Source organism: Xenopus laevis, chromosome 9_10L (assembly GCF_017654675.1).
Source record: "Xenopus laevis strain J_2021 chromosome 9_10L, Xenopus_laevis_v10.1, whole genome shotgun sequence".
In the NCBI taxonomy this organism is placed as follows: domain Eukaryota; kingdom Metazoa; phylum Chordata; class Amphibia; order Anura; family Pipidae; genus Xenopus; species Xenopus laevis.
The window spans coordinates 27087407-27107637 of NC_054387.1; the positions used below are offsets into that span (position 1 = coordinate 27087407).

General features: G+C 42.4%; 2 protein-coding genes across 6 annotated transcripts in view; one reads left to right on the forward strand and one right to left on the reverse strand.

Moving 5' to 3' along the window:
* Positions 1-20231, forward strand: part of cep131.L (centrosomal protein 131kDa L homeolog) — a 64985-nt gene that overhangs the window by 8132 nt on the left and 36622 nt on the right. For all 5 annotated transcript variants that reach the window (XM_041576229.1, XM_041576230.1, XM_018235070.2 and 2 more), the window contains exon 4: positions 19819-19930. In XM_041576229.1, coding sequence (XP_041432163.1) covers positions 19819-19930 — 112 coding nt within the window. The remainder of the gene's footprint in view (positions 1-19818; positions 19931-20231) is intronic.
* Positions 12149-15610, reverse strand: LOC121397936. The gene is made up of 2 exons (XM_041576231.1): positions 13646-15610; positions 12149-12961 (listed from the first exon to the last, which is right to left on the reverse strand). The coding sequence occupies exon 1, from the start codon at positions 14903-14905 to the stop codon at positions 13853-13855; it is 1053 nt and encodes a 350-aa protein (XP_041432165.1). The 5' UTR covers positions 14906-15610; the 3' UTR covers positions 12149-12961; positions 13646-13852.

The window sequence follows — 20231 nt, forward strand, 5'->3', positions numbered from 1 at the left end:
TCAATAATCACCTCCCCTCTCATGACTCTAAATAACTTCCCTTATTATCAACAGAAGGCAATTTCATTTAATAATGAACAGCACAATTCTGCAGTGTGAAAAAAAGTAAAGATCCAAAAAGAAAAACAAAATACGAAAAACCAAAACCCCTCCCAGTGTTCAAGTCCGTGTAATAAAGTCAATCAGCGTTTATCCAGACCTATTTTCGGTATGTATACCAACAGCGGAGCAGTTATATACACATTGGATTTATTGAGACGTCATAGCTACTATTGTTTCCCGCCAGATTGTGTGTATATAAGGCATGTTTATTGTAAAATGATCACTTTGAGAAAGGCCTCGGAGAGGCCGAAACGTTACATTTGTTCTAAATAAATAATTTTATTTAATATAAGACCTGTGAGTGCGGATTCCTTTGGAGCGTTATGGATGAAGTTATTGTTTCTGCACCCAGGCACACTAACATCCATCCTTTTTCGTGAGTGCCGACACCCTGGTGGAAAATATATATATATATATATATATATATATATATAGTAACATATAATCATTTTTCTTTACTCTAGGGGATAATACAATGTATCTGCTTTTTTCGAGATAAAGTAAGCAACAACCAGAACTTTTTGACGTGAATTTTATTACCTTGTACAATATGTATCTTTTTGTTTATTATTATGGTTAAACACATTGTTTTATTATAAAGCACTAACACAGAGATAACACAATGACACACTAGTGACATCTAGTGGTTGAATTTTATTATGACATGCACTTAAGTTTACATTGTACTGATTTTCACCAATCACATCAACTATGTCATTAATGACATCATCCTGGTGCCTTTTTTTTTTTAAATTTTTTTGTATTTATATGACCACTAGCTCACTTATATATATATATATATATATATACTGGGCCTCTACCTTCCTACTCCCAGGGGCATATAAGGCTAATAGGAGGGTCCCTCATTCTCAGGATACCCTGTTAATTCCTTACCATAACAGACAGGGCAGGGGAACAGTCCCTTCCCAAGGCACAGGCAACAGCACGCACTACTCCAATAGTATCCTACCTTGCATGAGCCTCTTACAAGGCAAAATTACCTAGTGCTTCGACTGAGCCACTGTGTGCTTCCTGCAATTCTGCCCCCACACCATGCCCTGCATTTTACCAAACGCATGCAGCCCTACCAACCAGCTCTGCTACAGCTTACCAAATGAGCTCAGAACAGAAGTGCTGAACAAAGTGCTAGAACACCTGTCCTCACACCCCCTCAGAATGGGGCCCCAAGCGCCCACCTATCTTCCCACCAGTGTCCCCTGCCCTGCAGGAGGAAGACTCTGGGGAAGAAGGGCAGATCCTCTCTGGAAAGGATTCTGATCAGGAGCAGGATGCTCCTAGATCACAAAGGGAGGTGGAAAGCCTCATTCAGGCGGTCCTTCAGACTCTAAGCTTAGAGGACGTGCTGGCTATGGCGGAACCAAGCAAGAACATTTTTAAGAGACAAAAGAAGTCCTCTTGCGTCTTTCCAGCATATGAACAGCTGGATGACGTTGTGAAGACACATTGAAAATCACTGGACCACAGAGTCCAATTTTCTAAACGCTTCACTCAGAACTAACCCTTTCTCCATTGTCGTCTTGGGGGAACAGTGGGGTTAGCTGGTACCACTAGGAGGCAGGACACAACAAAGTATAACTAGAAGTAGCTCCTACCCTTCAGCTATGTCCCCCAACAGGCGGAGCCCCAGTTCAGTTTTTTGTTGTGTCCTCAGGAGGGAGGACATAATATTTATTTTTTCTACAATCAACTTGTTTTTGAAACAGGCTGCTGACTGGAAAAAAGCAACTTAAAGCAAACAAATCAACTGAAAATAAGTATTTGTTATTAACTGATATTTTATATTAAGGTTTATATTTAACTACTGTGGTTTATTTTTTAAAGTTTTTTTTCTGTCTTGGGTGCTAAACAGCAAAGTTTGGTGTGCTAGTGTGCTTACAGCAAGTTTGTCACAACCTGCTTTACTTTGCAGTTAGTTTTCCCTCCGTTTGAGGGGGGTGGGGTTTAATTAGTTGCACCTGAACAGACTGTATAAATAGAACCCCTGGGACTCAAGTGGAGCTTGCTCTAGTGTTAGCTTCTCTTAAGTGTTTGCTCTTTAATTGGGGGATCTGTTACAAATACAGGAGTTAGTGGGGGATCTGTAAGTGGAGTTACAAATACAGGAGTTTCAAACTAAAGGAGGTTCAAACTAGGTCAAAAGTTTGTTCTAAAACCTAATTTTTATTTATTTATTATTCCTGTTTTAATTTGTAACTGGGATAATGAGTGCTAGCAAGATTGAAGGTCTGACTCAGTGCACAGTCTGCCATATGTATGCAGATTTGGAACAAGAGATCCAAAATGCTTACCTCTGTGGTGGTTGTGAAAAAATTCCCACTTTGGAGGCTCGAGTTAGAGCACTAGATCGACAATGCGGTCGATTGACAATATTGAAAGGAGTCTTTTGCTCACTGAGCAGGACCTAGCGGGGTCATATAGTTTGGGGGGAACAGAACAGCAGCAGGATGTTGAGGCAGCTAGCTGGGTGAGATAAAGAATTATGGGGAAGCTAGGGTAGACGGGGCAGTGGGGTTAGTAAGGGGTCATGAGGATGGAGTGAGAGGGGCATACAGTTAACCAGCTAAGGAGGTCCCTCTGTTACAAGGAAAACAGAGAAATACTAACTTAACATATAATTCTCCACCAAGTGATGCAAATTTCAAAAGTGAAAGTAGTAACCTACGCTGTATGCTGGCAAATGCACGGAGTTTGCCAGGTAAAATGGGAGACCTAGAATTAATTGCATGCTCTAAAAATTATGATATAATTGGTATCACTGAACCCTGATGGGATGAAACATGTGACTGGATTGTGAATTTAAATGGTTACACCCTTTTTAGGAGGGACAGGGGGATTAAAAAGGGTGGATGAGTGTGATTGTATGTAAAGCCTGAATTAAAGCCATAGAAATAACCACAGCTGGCACTGGTGAGGGTGTAGAATCCCTCTGGGTAGAGATTTTGACTGGGCAAAAAGTTATAAAAAGAATTATCATTGGTGTATGCTATAAACCACCTCGTATAAATGTCGAGTATGAAGCCCAGCTACTTTTGCAGATACAATCGTCTTCATAGCTGGGTCAAGTTGTTGGTATGGGTGACTTCAATTATCCAGACATTGACTGGGGTAATGGGGTTGCTAAAACAGAAAAAGCTAGTAGGTTTGCTGAATGACAACTTTTTATTCCAGCTCGTTCAAAAACCTACTAGGAATAACTCTCTTTTGGACCTTGTAATAACTAATAATACTGAACTCATCTCTAACATTTGTGTGGGTGAGCATTGAGGGAATAGTGATCATAACATGGTCTCCTTTGAGATTCTGTTGCAGAAGCAATTCTATAAGGGAGTAACTAAAACACTAAATTTCAGACGTGCAAACTTTGACAGTATAAGGGCATCTCTGCAACATATTAAGTGGGAAATGCGTTTCACAGGGTTAAACACAGAACAAAAATGGGAAGTCTTTCCCACTTAATATTTTGCAGAGATGCCCTTATACTGTCAAAGTTTGCACGTCTGAAATTTAGTGTTTTAGTTACTCCCTTATAGAATTGCTTCTGATGTTTGGTGGCTGAATAAAAGGGGATAATCCCCAACTGCACTAATCGGCGTGTGTGCGGATCCGTTTCTTTTACACATTGGTTAATAAATATACTTGTCAGTATATTCCACTTGTAAGAAAGGAACGTCGTTGCAAAACAAAACCTTTTTGGTTCAGTAGAAGCGTTGGTGTTGAGGTGGGTAAGAAAAGACGTGCTTTTAAGGCTTTCAAGTTAGCTGGGACAGCCGAATCATTTATAAGGTACAAAGAGGCCAATAAATCATGCAAAGAAGCTATAAGGCAAGCTAAAATTGATATAGAAAAGGACATTGCAGCAAGCAGTAAAAAAAATCCAAAATTATTTCTTAAATATGTTAATAGTAAAAAATAAAGCAGGAAGGAGTCGGACCCTTACTATCAGAAACAAAATAAAAACGCAGGTTCTGAACTCCTATTTTTCATCTGTCTACACAAATGAGGAACCTGTAAGTGAAGGTTTCCTTCTTAATAGTCCCAATTCTAGTAATACAACTAATGATGCATGGTTCACACATGATGAAATTCAAAAGAGACTAGAACATGTTAAGATTAACAAAGGTCCAGGGCCAGATGGTATTCATCCCATGGTACTTAGCAAGCTTAGCTCTGTGATTGCCAAATCTTTTTACTTAATTTTTCATGATTCATTGAGATCTGGCATAGTGCCGAGAGACTGGCGAATTGTTAATGTGGTGCCTCTATTCAAAAAAGGATCCCGTTCTCAGCCTCAAAACTATAGGCCAGTTAGTCTGACATCAGTCGTAGGAAAGCTTTTCGAAGGGTTAAATACTGGACTTCATAGCAAATCATAATACTATGAGTTTGTGCCAGCATGGTTTTATGCGAAATAGATCTTGCCAGTCTAACTTAATTTCTTTTTATGAGAAGGTAAGTAGAGACCTCGATTCTGGGATGGCAGTGGATGTGATTTACTTAGACTTTGCTAAAGCATTTGATACAGTGCTGCACAAAAGGTTACTGGTTAAATTAAGGAATGTCGGCCTGGAGCATAGTATTTTTACCTGTATAGAGAACTGGCTAAAAGATAGACTACAAAGAGTGGTTGTAAATGGAACATTTTCTAATTGGACCAGTGTTGTTAGTGGAGTACCGCAGGGCTCTGTACTAGGTCCCTTGCTTTTCGACTTGTTTATTAATGACCTGAAAGTGGGCATTGAAAGTACTGTTTCTATTTTTACAGATGATACTAAATTGTGCAGAACTATAGGTTCCATGCAGGATGCTGCCACTTTGCAGAGTGATTTGTATAAGTTGGAAAACTGGGCAGCAAACTGGAAAATGAGGTTCAATGTTGATAAATGCAAAAATATTATTTGGCAAAAATAATCTAAATGCAAGTTATGCACTTTATGGCAGTGTGTTGGGAGTTTCCTTAAATGAGAAGGATCTAGGGGTTTTTGTAGATAACAAGTTGTCTAATTCTGGGCAGTGTCATTCTGTGGCTACTAAAGCAAATAAAGTTCTGTCTTGCATAAAAAAGGGCATTAACTCAAGGGATGAAAACATAATTATGCCTTTTTATAGGTCCCTGGTAAGGCCTCATCTGGAGTATGCAGTGCAGTTTTGGACTCCAGTCCTTAAGAGGGATATAAATGAGCTGGAGAGAGTGCAGAGACGTGCAACTAAATTGATTAGAGGGATGGAAGACTTAAATTATGAGGGTAGACTGTCAAGGTTGGGGTTGTTTTCTCTGAAAAAAAAAGGCTCTTGAGAGGGGACATGATTACACTTTACAAGTACATTAGAGGACATTATAGACAAATAGCAGTGGACCTTTTTACCCATAAAGTGGATCACCGTACCAGAGGCCACCCCTTTATACTAGAATAAAAGAACTTTCATTTGAAGCAACGTAGGGGGTTCTTCACAGTCAGGACAGTGAGTTTGTGGAATAGTTAGTATAGGTATGGGTGTATAGAATTTAATTAAAAGTAGAGAGGGGTGTGTGTATGGATGCTGGGTTTTCATTTGGAGGGGTTGAACTTGATGGACTTTGTTTTTTTTCAACCCAATTTAACTATGTAACTCTGTAACTTCTACTTGGAGAGGCTCAGGTCCCCTTCACTGAGTAGTTGGTCACTGTAGGCACTCTTCCAACGTCGGAATGTCTCCGGGGTACTATGTGATTATTCTGCCACCAACCCCCCAGTCTGCTTATCTTGTGTATTCCTCCACCGATGGAATGTATACGACTGGTCGGATGACAAGGAGGGGAGCTACAGAACTGCAGCATGTAAGTATGAGCAGCTAGCTCTATCTCCCAGATTCTGGCAGACCGTAGCCCTAATCACTGCACCTGCAGTGAGGGCATGGTACTTCTGCAGTGCAGAGGGAACATCCTTGTTAGGGGTGCATTTATGGTGGACGGTGGATCAGGGAGAGTACTTTCTAGCCCCTGGTTGTTCGCGCCGCAAGGGCATACCGATACCGGCACCCGGAACTGAGTCGCGCTTCTCAAAATTGCGCACCTATCATGAAGAGCCGATTCTTCCGGGTTCGGGCACTTCCTTCACTGCACACTCCAGCTGGCGACAAAAGTCACCACGTTGCTCGGGAAGAATAAAGAGTGCATCAGTGGGGTAGCTGCTTCTATATACTCTGCAGGAACACTTCTCCTCCTGCCTGCCTCCTCTACCCTCTGTTACAGGAAGGTTTCAGAGCAGTCCATCACTCCTCTCGGAGTATAAGGCTTGTTCACTTCAAGCCATTTAGGCTTTCCAGGTATTGTGTTACCGTGTCTGAAGGGGCTAGTGAGACCCTTTTTAACTAGGGGGGCCACATCTGTGCTAAATGTCACAAACGTTTAACTAGTGGTCACAAGGAACCCCTTTGCTCGATCGGCTGTTAGTTCGGATCTCCCAGGGACTGACTGCTCATCCTCAAATCACTCAGACTTCCGGGGGACTATTGGGGCCATGAACTATCTTTTCTGGCCTCACAAATCAAGGAAGCAAACGAATACATTTTTGAAGCATCTCTGGACACCGTCCAGGTCATCAGCTGCACTTCCGCATTGACGGCGGCTGCTAGGCGGTCCTTGTGGCTCAAACTGTGGTCCGCTGATATGTCTTCCAAGAAATCCCTGACTTCCATTCCATTTAATGGAAAACTTGCTTTTGGTCCAGACCTCGACAAACTCATAAGCCAAGCAACAGGTGGCAAGAGCACCTTATTCCCGCAACCCAGAACACGTCCTTCCTTTCGTAGAGGGAAGTTTTTTCGAGGCACCCTGAACCAGACATCACGATCATCAGCCGCTCGTCATACGGCCTCAGGGAGAGGCCCTTGGGGGGGGGCAAGACCAGATCCTCCTGGCAAAGCTGCAAACCCTTTACCAAGACCACAGATAAGACCTCTTCAGCATGACGGCCCAATATCGGGCCATAGGGGGGAAGACTGCACCACTTTTCAAGCTCCTGGTTTTCTCTCACCCAGGACCCCTGGGTACACGAGATATTGACTCCGGGCTATAACCTGAAGTTCTCCGCTCCTCCCCCTCGGCATTTCTTCATGTCCAGACTTCCAAGTGCGTGGCATTCCAGGAAGTCATCTCCAAACTGCTCCAAAAGGAGGTGATCATTCCATCCGAGGAAAGATTCAAGGGCTATTATTCAAACCTTTTCATAGTGCCCAAAAAGGATGGATCATTTTGTCCAGTTCTAGATCTCAAAGAACTGAACAAGTTTATTCACCCACTCAAGTTCAAGATGGAATCTCTTCACTCATTCATCGCAATGATGTCTCCAAGGGAATTCCTGGTATGTCTGGACATAAAGGATGCATACCTGCATGTTCCTATTTTCTCTCCCTATTAGAGATTTTTGCGATTTGCCTACAAAAATCTACACTTCCAATTCACAGCACTTCCGTTCGGTCTGACATTGGCTCCACAGGTGTTCAAGAAGTTCATGGCGGTGGCCACAGAGGTTATCCGCAAGAGGGGCATTCTCAATCACCCCGATCTTCTCATCAAGGCTCCATCAGTCACGGAAACACAGCAGGCCCTTCAGGTCACAGTCATGACACGACAAGACCTGGGATGGTGTATTAACAGGAACAAGTCCTCTCTGGTTCAGTCGACAATTTTTCTAGGGATGCAATTTAATACACTGACGCAGAGGATGTCCTTAGTTCACGAGAAGATCCCCCACCTACAATCTCTGGTCAAGAGAAGGTTCTAGGGGTTATGGTGCCGACAATAGAAGCGGTGCCTCTCACACAGTTCATCTCAGGGAACTATAGTGGAACATACTATCTTCATGGAAAAATAAATTTCTTTTTCAGATGATCCAAATCTCCTCAAGGGCCCAAACAGCCCTACTTTGGTGGTTGAAAATAAGCAACCTCAACAAGGGCAGAACACTCAGAAATCCTCAATGGTGCGTTCTAACAACAGATGCAAGCCTATTCGGATGGGGAGCGATACTGGAAAGCAGAACAGGCCACGGCCTTTGGTCGATGAAAGAGAGCAAACTATCCATCAACGTACTCGAGATTCGGGCAATCTGTCTGGGACTAGTTCACTGGCAACGCAAACTCACAGGCCAAGCCGAAAAGGTCCAATCATACAATGTCACGGCAGTCGCTTACATAATCCACCAGGGCGGAGCAAGGAGCAGAAAGGCACCGAACGAGGTCAAGCTCGTTTTACACTGGGCAGAAAGCAATCAGACAATGCTGTCCGCCATATACATACCAGGAATCGAAAACTGGGAAGCAGACTTCCTAAGCAGGCAGTCCCTGGACCCGGGAGAATGATCACTAAAAGAGGAAATATTCGAAGAGACAGATGGGGATTACTGGAGGTGGATCTCATGGCCGCCCGTCAGAATCGAAAGGTGCCAAACTTCTTCGCCAGGTACAGGGATCACTCTACAGAGTGTGGATGCCCTAACATCAGAGTGGAACTTTACACTCGACTACGCATTTTCTCCACTTCCACTTGTTCCGAGAATGATCAGGAAGCTGCAGAGGGAACAGAGTACTCTCATCCTCATTGCTCCCAAGTGGCCTAGAACAACTTGGTTTTCCGAGCTATTAAATCTTTACATCGACAAACCTTTGTCTCTTCCTCCTCTACCAGACCTACTCTCGCAAGGTCCCATCATCCAAAGCCAGCAAGTCTCAACTTGACGGCGTGGCTATTGAGACACAAATTCTAAAGAACAAGGGGTTCTCTGACGCAGTGGTCAAAACTATGTGAACAGCCCGAAGCCCGTCTCGGCCAAGAATTATCATAGGGTGTGGAAAACTTACCCGAATTGGTGTTATCAGAACAACAAGGATCCCGAACGTTTTCACATTCCAAATCTGCTTGAATTCTTGCAGAATGGGCTGTCCATGGGGATCATGCAAAGTTCCATTTCTGGTCTTCCACCATGATAGAGCAGTACTTACGCACAGTGCCTTCTTTCCTCCCGAAGGTGATCTCCTCTTTTCACTTGAACCAGGAAATTACCATTCCTACTTTCTGTCCTTTACCTTCTAATCCTAAAGAAGTGGCTCTCGCTCCCTGGACCCGGTCCGAGCCCTCAAATTCTACCTTCACAGGGTGCTCGATATTCAAAAGATGGACTCCCTTTTCGTCCTTCCATCGGGGCCTCAACGTGGCACTCAAGCTTCTAAGGCTACCATCTCACGCTGGATAAAACAGACCATAGAACGAGCATACACAGCACAGGGACATTCTACCCCACGGTGACTCAAGGGACACTCTACCAAAGGGATGAGCACTTCCTGGGCCTTCCGGAACCAAGCCTCAGCCGAACAGCTGTGCAAGGCAGCAACATGGATATCTGTCCACTCATTCACAAAATTTTACCATTTTGACACCTTTGCGACCTTTGACACACGCTTTGGGAGGAAGGTGTTTCAGGCTGCAGTAGCTAGTTACATGTAAGCTTTGGTACGTCCCCACTGTCCCTGTGTTCTCCAAGATGACAATGGAGAAAAGGAGATTTTGTGTACTCACCGTTAAATCTCTTTCTCAGGACTTCCCTCCCTGGATAGGGGGTTTCTCTACCAGTCAGATGTGATCTGTTCAATATTCTATATTCAGTATTCTGTCATTAAGTTAATTTAAAATATTTCATGATAAAAGTTCTGATTATTAGTAACATTATGATGACTTTGGTACAAACTGAACTGGGGCTCCACCTGCTGGGGGGGGTATAGCTGGCAGGGGAAGAGCTAGTTCTAGTTTTACTTTGTTGTGTCCTGCCTACTAGTGGTACCAGCTAACCCCACTGTTCCTGTGTCCCCCAAGAGACTGAAGAGAAAGAGATTTAACGTTGAGCACACAAAATCTCCCTTTCCTCAAGAATGCACGGATCTCTGGTCTTCACCCCTGGTGGTAGACCCGCCGGTCTCTAGACTTTCCAAAACGACCACTATCTTAGTCGCCAATTCGGCATCCTTCAAGCATCCCATAGATAAGCGACTAGAGGTTTTCTGCAAGGCAATTTTCATAGCGGTGGGGGGCAGTACGCCCCATTTTTGCCACAACCTGGGTTTCCAGAGCAATGGAAGTATGGGTGGAGCAGGTAGCCTAACTCATTGACTCGGAGGATCTCACCACAGACATTATTCTTGCACAAATCGCAGACGCAAATGCATATATATATAGATATAGATATAGATATATAGATAGATATATAGATATATATATAAAGCTAATCGCAAGGGCCTCGTCGAAATCCATAGGTAGGATTTACCGTTAAATCCTTTTATCTTGTCCTACATTGGGGGATACAGGCCTTCCCTCCCTGTATCATATCTAAGACTATACAAATTATTTTATAGTTCAGTTACAAGTTACATCCTAGCTGGCGTTGCCAGCAGGGCAATTTAACCGTAAATGGTGTAAAACATGTGTGTTTAGCTTGCCGTGGGGTGGAGCTCCTTCTCCAGTTACTTTGGGCTACGATGTAGGGCTAGTCATCCTTCTTCTGCCAAAAAACTGAGGATTGAGGAAATAGGCAGGGGATGAAGCCCAGAGCAGGAGGAGGAGCCACTTTAACCCTGTAGTGTCCTTTCTCCAAGCAACAGGATCTTCACCCCCATGGTGGAGAAAATTATTTAATTGTAAGTACAAAAATCTATTTTTCTTTCCATTCTGTGCAGAACAGCCCATTCACCAGATGTTACTGCATATGAATAGCAGAGCAAACCTTCAAAAAACTTTTTTCCCCTTTGTTTGGTTTAATTCAGGTACTATTATCCTTTTTTAATAAAATGCAGACTAAGGAGCCCATTTACTAACAATCGAATTTAGATTTTTATTCCACGAATCTCAAAAAATTAGTGGTTTTTCTATTTTTTTTTTTTAAAAAAGCTCTTAAATTCGAGATTTATTATTTGTATAAAAAAAAAACCTCCAATACACAGTAAAACTTTGACAGGTAAAAGTCGTCACGCGACAGGTAAAAGTTGTCACGGTTTTATAGAAGTCAATCCTATTGGACCATTTTAAATCAGTTTGAACATTTAACACATTTTTTATTTATTTTTTGTCCAAAAAACTGGCATTTTTAGAGGTAGTAGTATTTATTTTTATTTTTTTTGCATAATTCAGCGTTATTTTCCATTTGTACTTTTTTTATTTGCATCTTTTAATTTATTAAATAAATTTGAGAAAGCTAGTTTAGACCTTCTTTCAAAAACCTCTAAAACCACTAAAATGCATCCTTTAATAAATAGTCCTCCACATTTAAAAAAAAAAAAAAAAAAGGAAAAAAAAGTATTTCTAGATAATAAAGTTTTACACATAACAAATTCTTTGTGTGATAATAACATTTCTTTTTAAATGGGGTTGTGCACCTTTGAGTTAAAGGACCAGTAACCAGGGCCGGATTTACATAGTGGGCGCCCCTAGGCCCATTGCCGTCTGTCGCCCCTGTCCTCTCCCCTATATTCGTGCAAATTTTCATCATCTGGACTGGAGCAATGGGGATTAGCGCACAGAAAATTGAATAAATAAATGATTGTATGACCAGCGCATCCCCAGTGTTTTTGAACCAATATGGGAGTGGTTGGGCAGCATGCTGCCCCCATAAAATCCTGTCGTCCTAGGCCCGGGTCTAGGTGGCCTTTCCACAAATCCGAGCCTGCCAGTAACACCAAAAAAAATGTTTTAAAAAATTTGATAGTATACATTGAAAAAAAAACAGCTAGACAAATGAAACTTTAAAAAGTTTTTATTAAGAAATAACTTACCGAAACTCTTCTTCAGAGATGCGATCCATCGTGCGGCGCTCTATTTCTCCTCCCTGTCTTCCTTATAGGAGATATACAGGGAGGATAAATCGAGCGTCGTGCGATGGATTGTCGCCCTGTCGCCTTTTCTGAAGAGGAGCAGCAGCATAGTTTCATGGGAGTTGCAGACAGCATTACTTACTTAACACAACCCAATTATAACAACCAATTATAGACACGGACACATGCATGGTGGAGAATGGCCGCAGCTGTTGTTTATTAAATATCATATCAATCAGAACATTAACCATTGCTAATGATACTAATACCTGCTCATACATATATTCCCAGCCAGCCTCTGCATCAGATCTCTGCAGCGGACCGCCTTAAAGATTAACAACAAATATCCTTAAGCCCCGCCAATTTTCCACCTAGCCAGGAGCATACCTCCACGTCAAGGCCAATTAAACCATTACATTGGCCTTGGCCATTCCCCACACATGTAAAGCTCTCTCTATTGCACTTTGGAATCCCATGTTCAGAATGTCAAAACCGATATCTGACAAATGTACCCTGTCCGCGCGATACAGGCCTTCAAAACCTTGTTCCAACTCGTAGTGCCTATAAACCAAAATATTAACTGTCTTGGAAAATTTTGAGATAGCGAAATTAAGTTTTTTACGGCATCTCTCAAGGGGGTGAAAGCCTGCATCTTGAAGCCAGACTAATCTGGGCACAACTTCCGACCACATTATCACAGTATTGGGAAAAATAAATCTGATCTGAGCAAGGTCTCTTTTTATATTACGAATTAAATCAATGTTTCTACCCTTTCCAATGTCATTTCCAGCTAGATGGATCAGAATAATTGCTGGGAAACCCCAACGAGATTTCATTTGCAAAATTATTGGCAATAAATCTGGCCATTTAAGGCCTCGAATGCCCATCCAAACAATTCTAACATCTTTAATGCCTAAATTAGTTGTGTAGGTTCGCTGTTCTGCTCTAGCTCTTGCTCTGTGGACGAAAGAGTGTCCAATAATCCAGACCAAAGGAGGAGAAACTGTAACGAAAAAAGATAAGACTTACTAAACAAGGGTAGGTCTAACATAAAGTTGATACCTAGAGGAGTTCCATCTGCCAAGCCTTTTGATGAACTCTTCTCCTAAACCCATCAATGAGGCTTGTGTGGCAGCTCCAATGCGGAAAGAATGTGTGTTATAATGGTCAGGTGGTATACCTAACTTACTGACAGCTCCTTTGAGAATTTTCACAAATTGAAATCTTGTAACAAAAGAGCCATCACTGTGTATAAAGAAAGGGCCAGGAAGGCAGGGTCTGACTTGCTGATAACGGCTAAAAGCTAATACTGGGCATATTGACTGTTCCGTGCTATTACCAAGCCAAAGGGTTGTCCCTCTTCCTACTTTATCCGTTTTTGATTTTTTTAATATAATTTTTAATTTGCCCTCAACCAGATGAATGTCTTCACTCCCAATACCCCCTGGGGATCTCTTACTATGAGAGACCGACTCACTTACCCGAAGGGCACCAAAGAAAGACACCGAAAATAACAAAGTAAATAACATTGCTTCAAACTGAGAATAGCATATATGAGGTAGGACCGAAACTAAATCTTTCAACAATGATAATGTGATGGGTCTCCTAATGTCAACAGATTGTGTAATCCTACCAACACCCCGAAGGATTTGTTTGACCAAAAAGGATTTAGTTATGTCTGCCTCACCTTGAACCTTTAAAAAGAAGGATATGCCTGCTAACTTTTTTGTTATAGCTGAAAGAGAGTACTGAGCCTCAACTTGCTCCAGTACAAAAGACAATAAGACGTCACTGTCCCCTTGATAATGATCTTTGGGAAAACTTGTTTTGAACTTCATCCACTCATTCCAGCTTGCGATGTAAGCATGCCAGGTTTTGTCTGCCAATGACATACTTAACCATTTTGAAATTCTGGCAATACTAAATTCCACAGATGTTGGGGGCATGGTGTTCCTTCTTTGTCCAAATAATTGGCGATTTCCCAGAGCTCGTTGAACTGAAATCGAGATAATGCGTCAGCCACAACATTGGTACAACCAGGGATATGTTTTGCTTGAATCAAAATGTTAAATTTAAGAGCTCGGAATACTGCCTGTCTAAGTAATCTCAGTACTGGGGGGGAGTTAGAAGAGAGATTATTAACTACTTGAACCACCCCCATATTATCGCAGTGCCAAACAATACGTTTGTTAGCCAATTGAGGGCCCCACACTTCCAAAACAACTAACAGTGGAAAAAATTCCAGTAACACTAGATTTTTGGTAAGCTTGAGTTCAACCCAGAAAGATGGCCATGCATCCGCAATCCAATGTGTGCCAAAGATAGCGCCAAACCCTGCTGAAGCAGCTGCGTCTGTATACAGATTCAACGCTGCATTCTCAAACAATTCTCCTTGCCAATAAGTAATGCCATTGAAATTCTCTAGAAACTCCTGCCAAACAATCAGATCATCTTTAACTACCTGAGGGATTCTTATGTGCCAGTTAGGATTATCTAGACCCGACGTTAGTGCAATGAGTCTTCTGTTAAAAACCCGACCAATAGGAATAACCCGTGTAGCGAAATTCAGATGTCCAATCAAGGATTGTATGTGTTTTAATTTAACCTTCTTGGATTTTAAAGTTGAGTTTAGAATGCTTCTCAGCTTAGCTACTTTCTCTTCGGGTAAACGAAATTCACGATTTACAGTGTCTATCTGAATACCAAGGAATTCCAAGGTTGTAGTAGGGGGTATCGTTTTTTCAAGAGCTAGTGGAATGGCAAATTTCCTAGCAAACCACGTAAAAGTACTTAACAAAATTCCAAATGAACTAGAACCTGCAGGACCGACAAATAGGAAATCATCTAAATAATGAATAACCCCTTTAGAACCAGTTTCCCATTGAACTACCCATTGCAAAAAGGATGCAAAGGCTTCAAAATAAAAGCACGAAAGGGAACAGCCCATTGGGAGGCATCTGTCAAAATAGAAACTGCCTTCATAATGAAAGCCTAAAAGCTTATAACAGTCAGGGTGTATGGGCAGTAGCCTGAAAGCAGATTGGATGTCACTTTTAGCCAATAATGAACCTTGACCAAATTCTTGAATTATCGATATTGCCTGGTCGAAAGTCGTATATGAAACTGAAGATAACTCCGGACCAATTCCATCATTGACAGATGCCCCCAAAGGATATGATAAATGGTGAATCAAGCGATAGCTTCCTGGCTCCTTCTTGGGTACAAGTCCTAACGGTGAAACTCTGAAATCCTCGAATGGAGGATCATCGAAGGGGCCATCAATTCTGCCCAATTTAAGTTCCTTCTCAATTTTTTCTTTAACTACCTTTGGGTTTAGATCTATTGATTTTAAATTCTTTGGAAATTATATGAGGGTTACAGGATCTGCTGATGGTATCCAAAAGCCAACTTCAAAACCCCTCTCTAAGAGGCACGCCATCTGGCGCTTTGGATATAGCTCTAGGTAGTGGCGCATTTCTGGTAACTTCACCGGGGTTATCCGACTTACTGGAGTCCCTACCACTGGGTTTTGTGACAAATCGTTTGATACAACGAAAGGCAGGATGGTTGCCAGCACAATGAGCACATTCATGTTTATATCTACAGCTTGCCTGGAAGCGGCAAGTTGACTCATTGAATGCCCAGCAAGCATTATATTTCACAGGAGTTTTGTTCCCAGGTAATGGAACTGATGGTTGTTTAGGAATAAGCATTCCCATCCAAAGGTCAATATCCTTGGAACCCCAAGATATTGACTTCTGAATGGACATCTTCTGATAGGCTTTATATGCTTCAAGAATAATGTCAATATGTTTAAATAGGCCTGGACCTAATTGTGGGTGTTTCTCACACAATACATTTGAATAAATACAAAATGCCTGTAACCAGTTAGTGAATGTCCTTGCCACAGGCCGACGTCTGTCCATTTCAGGATCTGACTGCTTAACTTGCTTGCTTAAAAAATCTTTTGATGATGGCAACAGTGAGAGCATGTCAATATACTCTCCTTTTGTGATTTTTTCCTTTATGGCCTGTGGCAAGTGCAAACCCAAAGGTGTAGCATCACAGAGTATTGAATCTCTAAAAGCAGTTTCAGCTACTTGAGAAGACACAGCCCTGTGCTTATATGCGTTGACGCCGCACCAGGGGTTAACAAAGCTAACAAAGATTTTATGACATCATTGGCAGAATAGTTACCAATCACTTGGATGGGTTGACTCTCCTCCTGAGGGGTAAAACCAGCAGGCTGGGGTGCGCTGTGAATGGCAGATGATGGCAATGCATGACCCACGCTGGCAGGTGGCAGAACCGGGTGCCCTATAGTGTTACAGCTGGAGGGCCCCGGTTCTGGGCGGCTTTGGGGTCCCCTGCCGACCTGGTGCCCCACATAGGAGCTGCCGGCTGCCGGACCTCCCCCGGACCCTGTGGAAGGAAAGGGCCCTAAAGCGTTACAGCGCTTTTGCTGGAGCGGCCCACCACTTGCAACAGCGGCGGAACTCACTCGCGATGAAGGGGGGGAAGCCGACGGCCAAACTCCTGTTTGTGGCGGGTCAGCGACGATCCTCTTCTTGGCGGAGACCGCTGACGTCACCTGGGTTATTTTCTTCGCCGCTTGTTTCCCTCTGGTGTTCCTCTTGACGGCGACGATCCGCTTCTTTCCTGGTCCGCGCGAAGCTGGGGTGCGCTGGATGGCGACGTCAGCTCCTGAAGATGACGCAGCTTCCTCTGACGGCGATCCTGGAGGCTCTGCAGTCGGAAGTGATGTCACCGCTGTCGTCGACGATGATGCAAGCTGGCACTGCTGAAGGAGCGTCTGGATGTCTTCATGTCCCGCCTCCGCCTGGATCCAACGAAGGATGTCGCGAAGTCTGCCGTCGGGGTTCTCTTCAGCCATTTTCCAGACGATCCTCTCGCGTCGGCTGCCGATGAAGAATGAAGAGCGTTCGCCGGCTTGTCCTTTTATAGCCGGCTTTCGCGGCTTTTCCCGCGAAGCCACACCCTTTTTTTTTTGAATCGACCAATCAGAAGCCTGGGATTGAAAATTGACCAATCGGAAGTGAAGTACGTTTTAAACAGAAGAAAATACACGAGGTAAGTAAAAAAAAACGATACAGAAAAAAGGGGGGGAGCTGCCGCACTCCCATGGTAGGGGAGGTTAAGTCTCTCCCCATTCAGTAAGTTATTTTTTGTGCTGAATCCTAAGAAAAATTTGGAAAAGAAATAGTTATGACAGCCTATGGCAAAAGGCTATCCATGAGTGACACCAGCACAAGAACGGAAGAAATCCCGGAATGAGGGCTCACGTAGGAGTAATGGTAATCAAAAATGGACACACTTTCTTACAACACCTTAGATCAGTGATCCCCAACCAGTAGCTTGTGAGCAACATGTTGCTCTCCAACCCCTTGGATGTTGCTCCCAGTGGCCTCAAAGCAGGTGCCTATTTTTGAATTCCAGGCTTGGAGGCACGTTTTAGTTGCATAAAAACCAGGTGTACTGACAAAAAGAGCTTCAATTTAGGTTGACAATGCACATAGGGGCTACTAAATGGCCAATCACAGCACTTATTTGGCACCCCAGGAACATTTTTCATGCTAGTGTTGCTCCCCAACTCCTTTTCCTTCTGAATGTTGCTCACGGGTTCAAAAGGTTGGGGATCCCTGCCTTAGATTATAAATAAACACAATTTTAAAAAGACATGCAAAAGGGATAAATAGCAAATGCCCTCCTAAATCTCTGGTCCTATGTACCCAGATACAGGTGGAATAACATAATTTCCCTAAAGTGCTCAGTATTTATCTGTATGCAAAAATAAAATGAATCAAATGATAGAGATCCCCCTCTCCAATATGTAACAATTTAAGGGAGAAAACCCCCCTGTTCAGTCTCAAATTAAAATAAGAGGAGTCTTCTAGGCAGTCTAGTTTTGAAATTTCCACGTTTTATTATGTTTCACTACTTTGTAATTATGTTTCATCTGCCACCATGACTGTTGGTCCAGGACAGTGCACCTGAACCCAGTTTTTTTTTGGGTAGCCATACTGTTTCTGTATTGCTTGCCCTATTATATTCAAGTTCACCTGCATGAGGATAACACTATCACAAATTTATTGGAGCAGCCCCATTGATGAGATCTTTGCCCTGGGCAATGTCCCCTTTAAATCCTTCTCAGCAATTTGCACAAAAAAATATTTTGTGCCCATATTTTAAACTTGTTTGTGCAGGTCAGAATAAATACAAAATGTTGTGTTTCACACTTTGTTGTGTTCACCAGCCTCAAAATTTGTGTGTGTGAACATTGGTCCTGGGCCTGCTTGCAGCCCTGACCCATGTACTGGACCAAATCAGGCTATAACTATTTGTTTGTCCACCAGGTCATTAGTCTAACCAAATATGAGACTAGTGAAAAACCGTTAGGAATTGACCAATATATACTATATCTGGTCAATTCCTGGAAAGATATTGGTGGCATACTATAGTATGGATGGCCTTATGGATGAGCCAATAAGCTGCCAGGGTGATAGTCATTGCCTAATGTCAGACTGTGTACGGCCACCTTCTTGGCCAATACTTGGGCAGAGTGCATGTGTTAAACCCCTTTGCACAGTGTGCCATACTGCTGAGTATTAAAGGGGCCGTACATACTTAAAGCCACCTTTGCTAAGAATGAGCACAATAAATGGGACTTTTTTTTTGTTTTGGAATGTATTTTGTTTTGAAATGTATTTTGTATAAAGCACTGAAGAAAAAACTAATTTACTAAGATGATTTCTAAGTGGATAAGTAGATGAGAATGAACAAGCAAACATATACTAAGCCGACACATTTGTTAGGCATTTAAATATAGGGCAGATCATTATAAAGAGGACTTCTTTTCGGACTGTTAATTAGTTATATCTACTTCTCCTCTGCTCATCAGAAACAGGAAGTGACAGTGCTTAAATGGATTCTATCATGATTTTTATGTTGTATTTTTTTATTTCTAAATTACACTGTTTACATTGCAAAAAATTCACCCTACCATTTAAAAAGTTATTCTTACACCAACAAATGTAGTTTTTAGCTGTAATATTTGTGTGCAGGCAGTCATCTCAATGCATTGTGCCTAATTCAGAGCTTTCAGAAGGAGTCAGCATTACACAATATAACTACTTTCAAGCAGCTATCGTTGCTCCTACTCAATGTACTTTTTGTATTTCATGTATCTGGGGCTAAATTTCCTACTGCTTCACTGTATTTATTGTAGTTGTTATACCACTGTTCAGTGCAAGCCTTATTCATTTAGCTCATGTTGATAAAGGGTGTACTGCACCTGCCCCTGTCCCCCTTAGGCAGTGCCCTATGTGTATGCTGAGACCTATAATTAGAAATGATCTGGGCGACATAGAATAATAAGGTAGGTGGTGCAAATCACCAGGTCTTTTTTAAATGGAATGGGACTGTTTGATGTGGGGAATGGAGGCAAATAATAAAAAGAATGTAATATAACCTGTAACATGCTTTATGGATATAGCATCCTCAAAACCTGGCTTTTATGAAGTCACCAGGTGAAGTAAAGAATTCATTTATGACAAAACCAGAAGGGGCCAGGATTAATATGACAGACTGTGACAGATTTGCTTAGAGTTTCCCAGGGAGAATATGTAGTGCCAAGAATAAATTGTGGCTGGGTCAGGTATGTTCTTATTTGTATCTGATTTGGACATTTTGCCCGCAACAGTTTTTTGTAGTTCAAACGTGGCACCTCCATTGCTTCTATGACAGTAATGTGAAAGTCCTGTTTAACACCCTAAATCAAATCAAATAAAACCGTAAACATCTGTGTATATGGAGCTGATTTGTTGTTTTTTTTATGAGCAGGGATCCGCAAGATGAGTTCCTGGCCTTTTTTGAGAGCAGCTCCATTGGAAGAAAGAAACTCGACAGTCTCGTTAAAGCTTCACCTGAGAAGAAAACCACATGGAATGTATTGGTAGGTACAGGGCCGGATTTACATAGTGGGCGCCTCTAGGCCCACTGCCATTCGTCGCCCCTGTACCCTCTTCTTTATTAGTGCAAATTTTCTTCATCTGGACTGGAGCAATGGGGATTGGTACACAGGAAATGTAAAAAAAATTGTATCTCCAGCGCATCCCCAGTGTTTTTGAATCAATGTGCGTGTGTTTGGGCAGCATGCCGCCCACTAAAATCCTGCTGCCCTAGGCCCAGGCCTAGGTGGCCTTTCCACAAATCCGGGCCTGGGTAGGTAAATTGGCATGCATTTTATTTGGGCG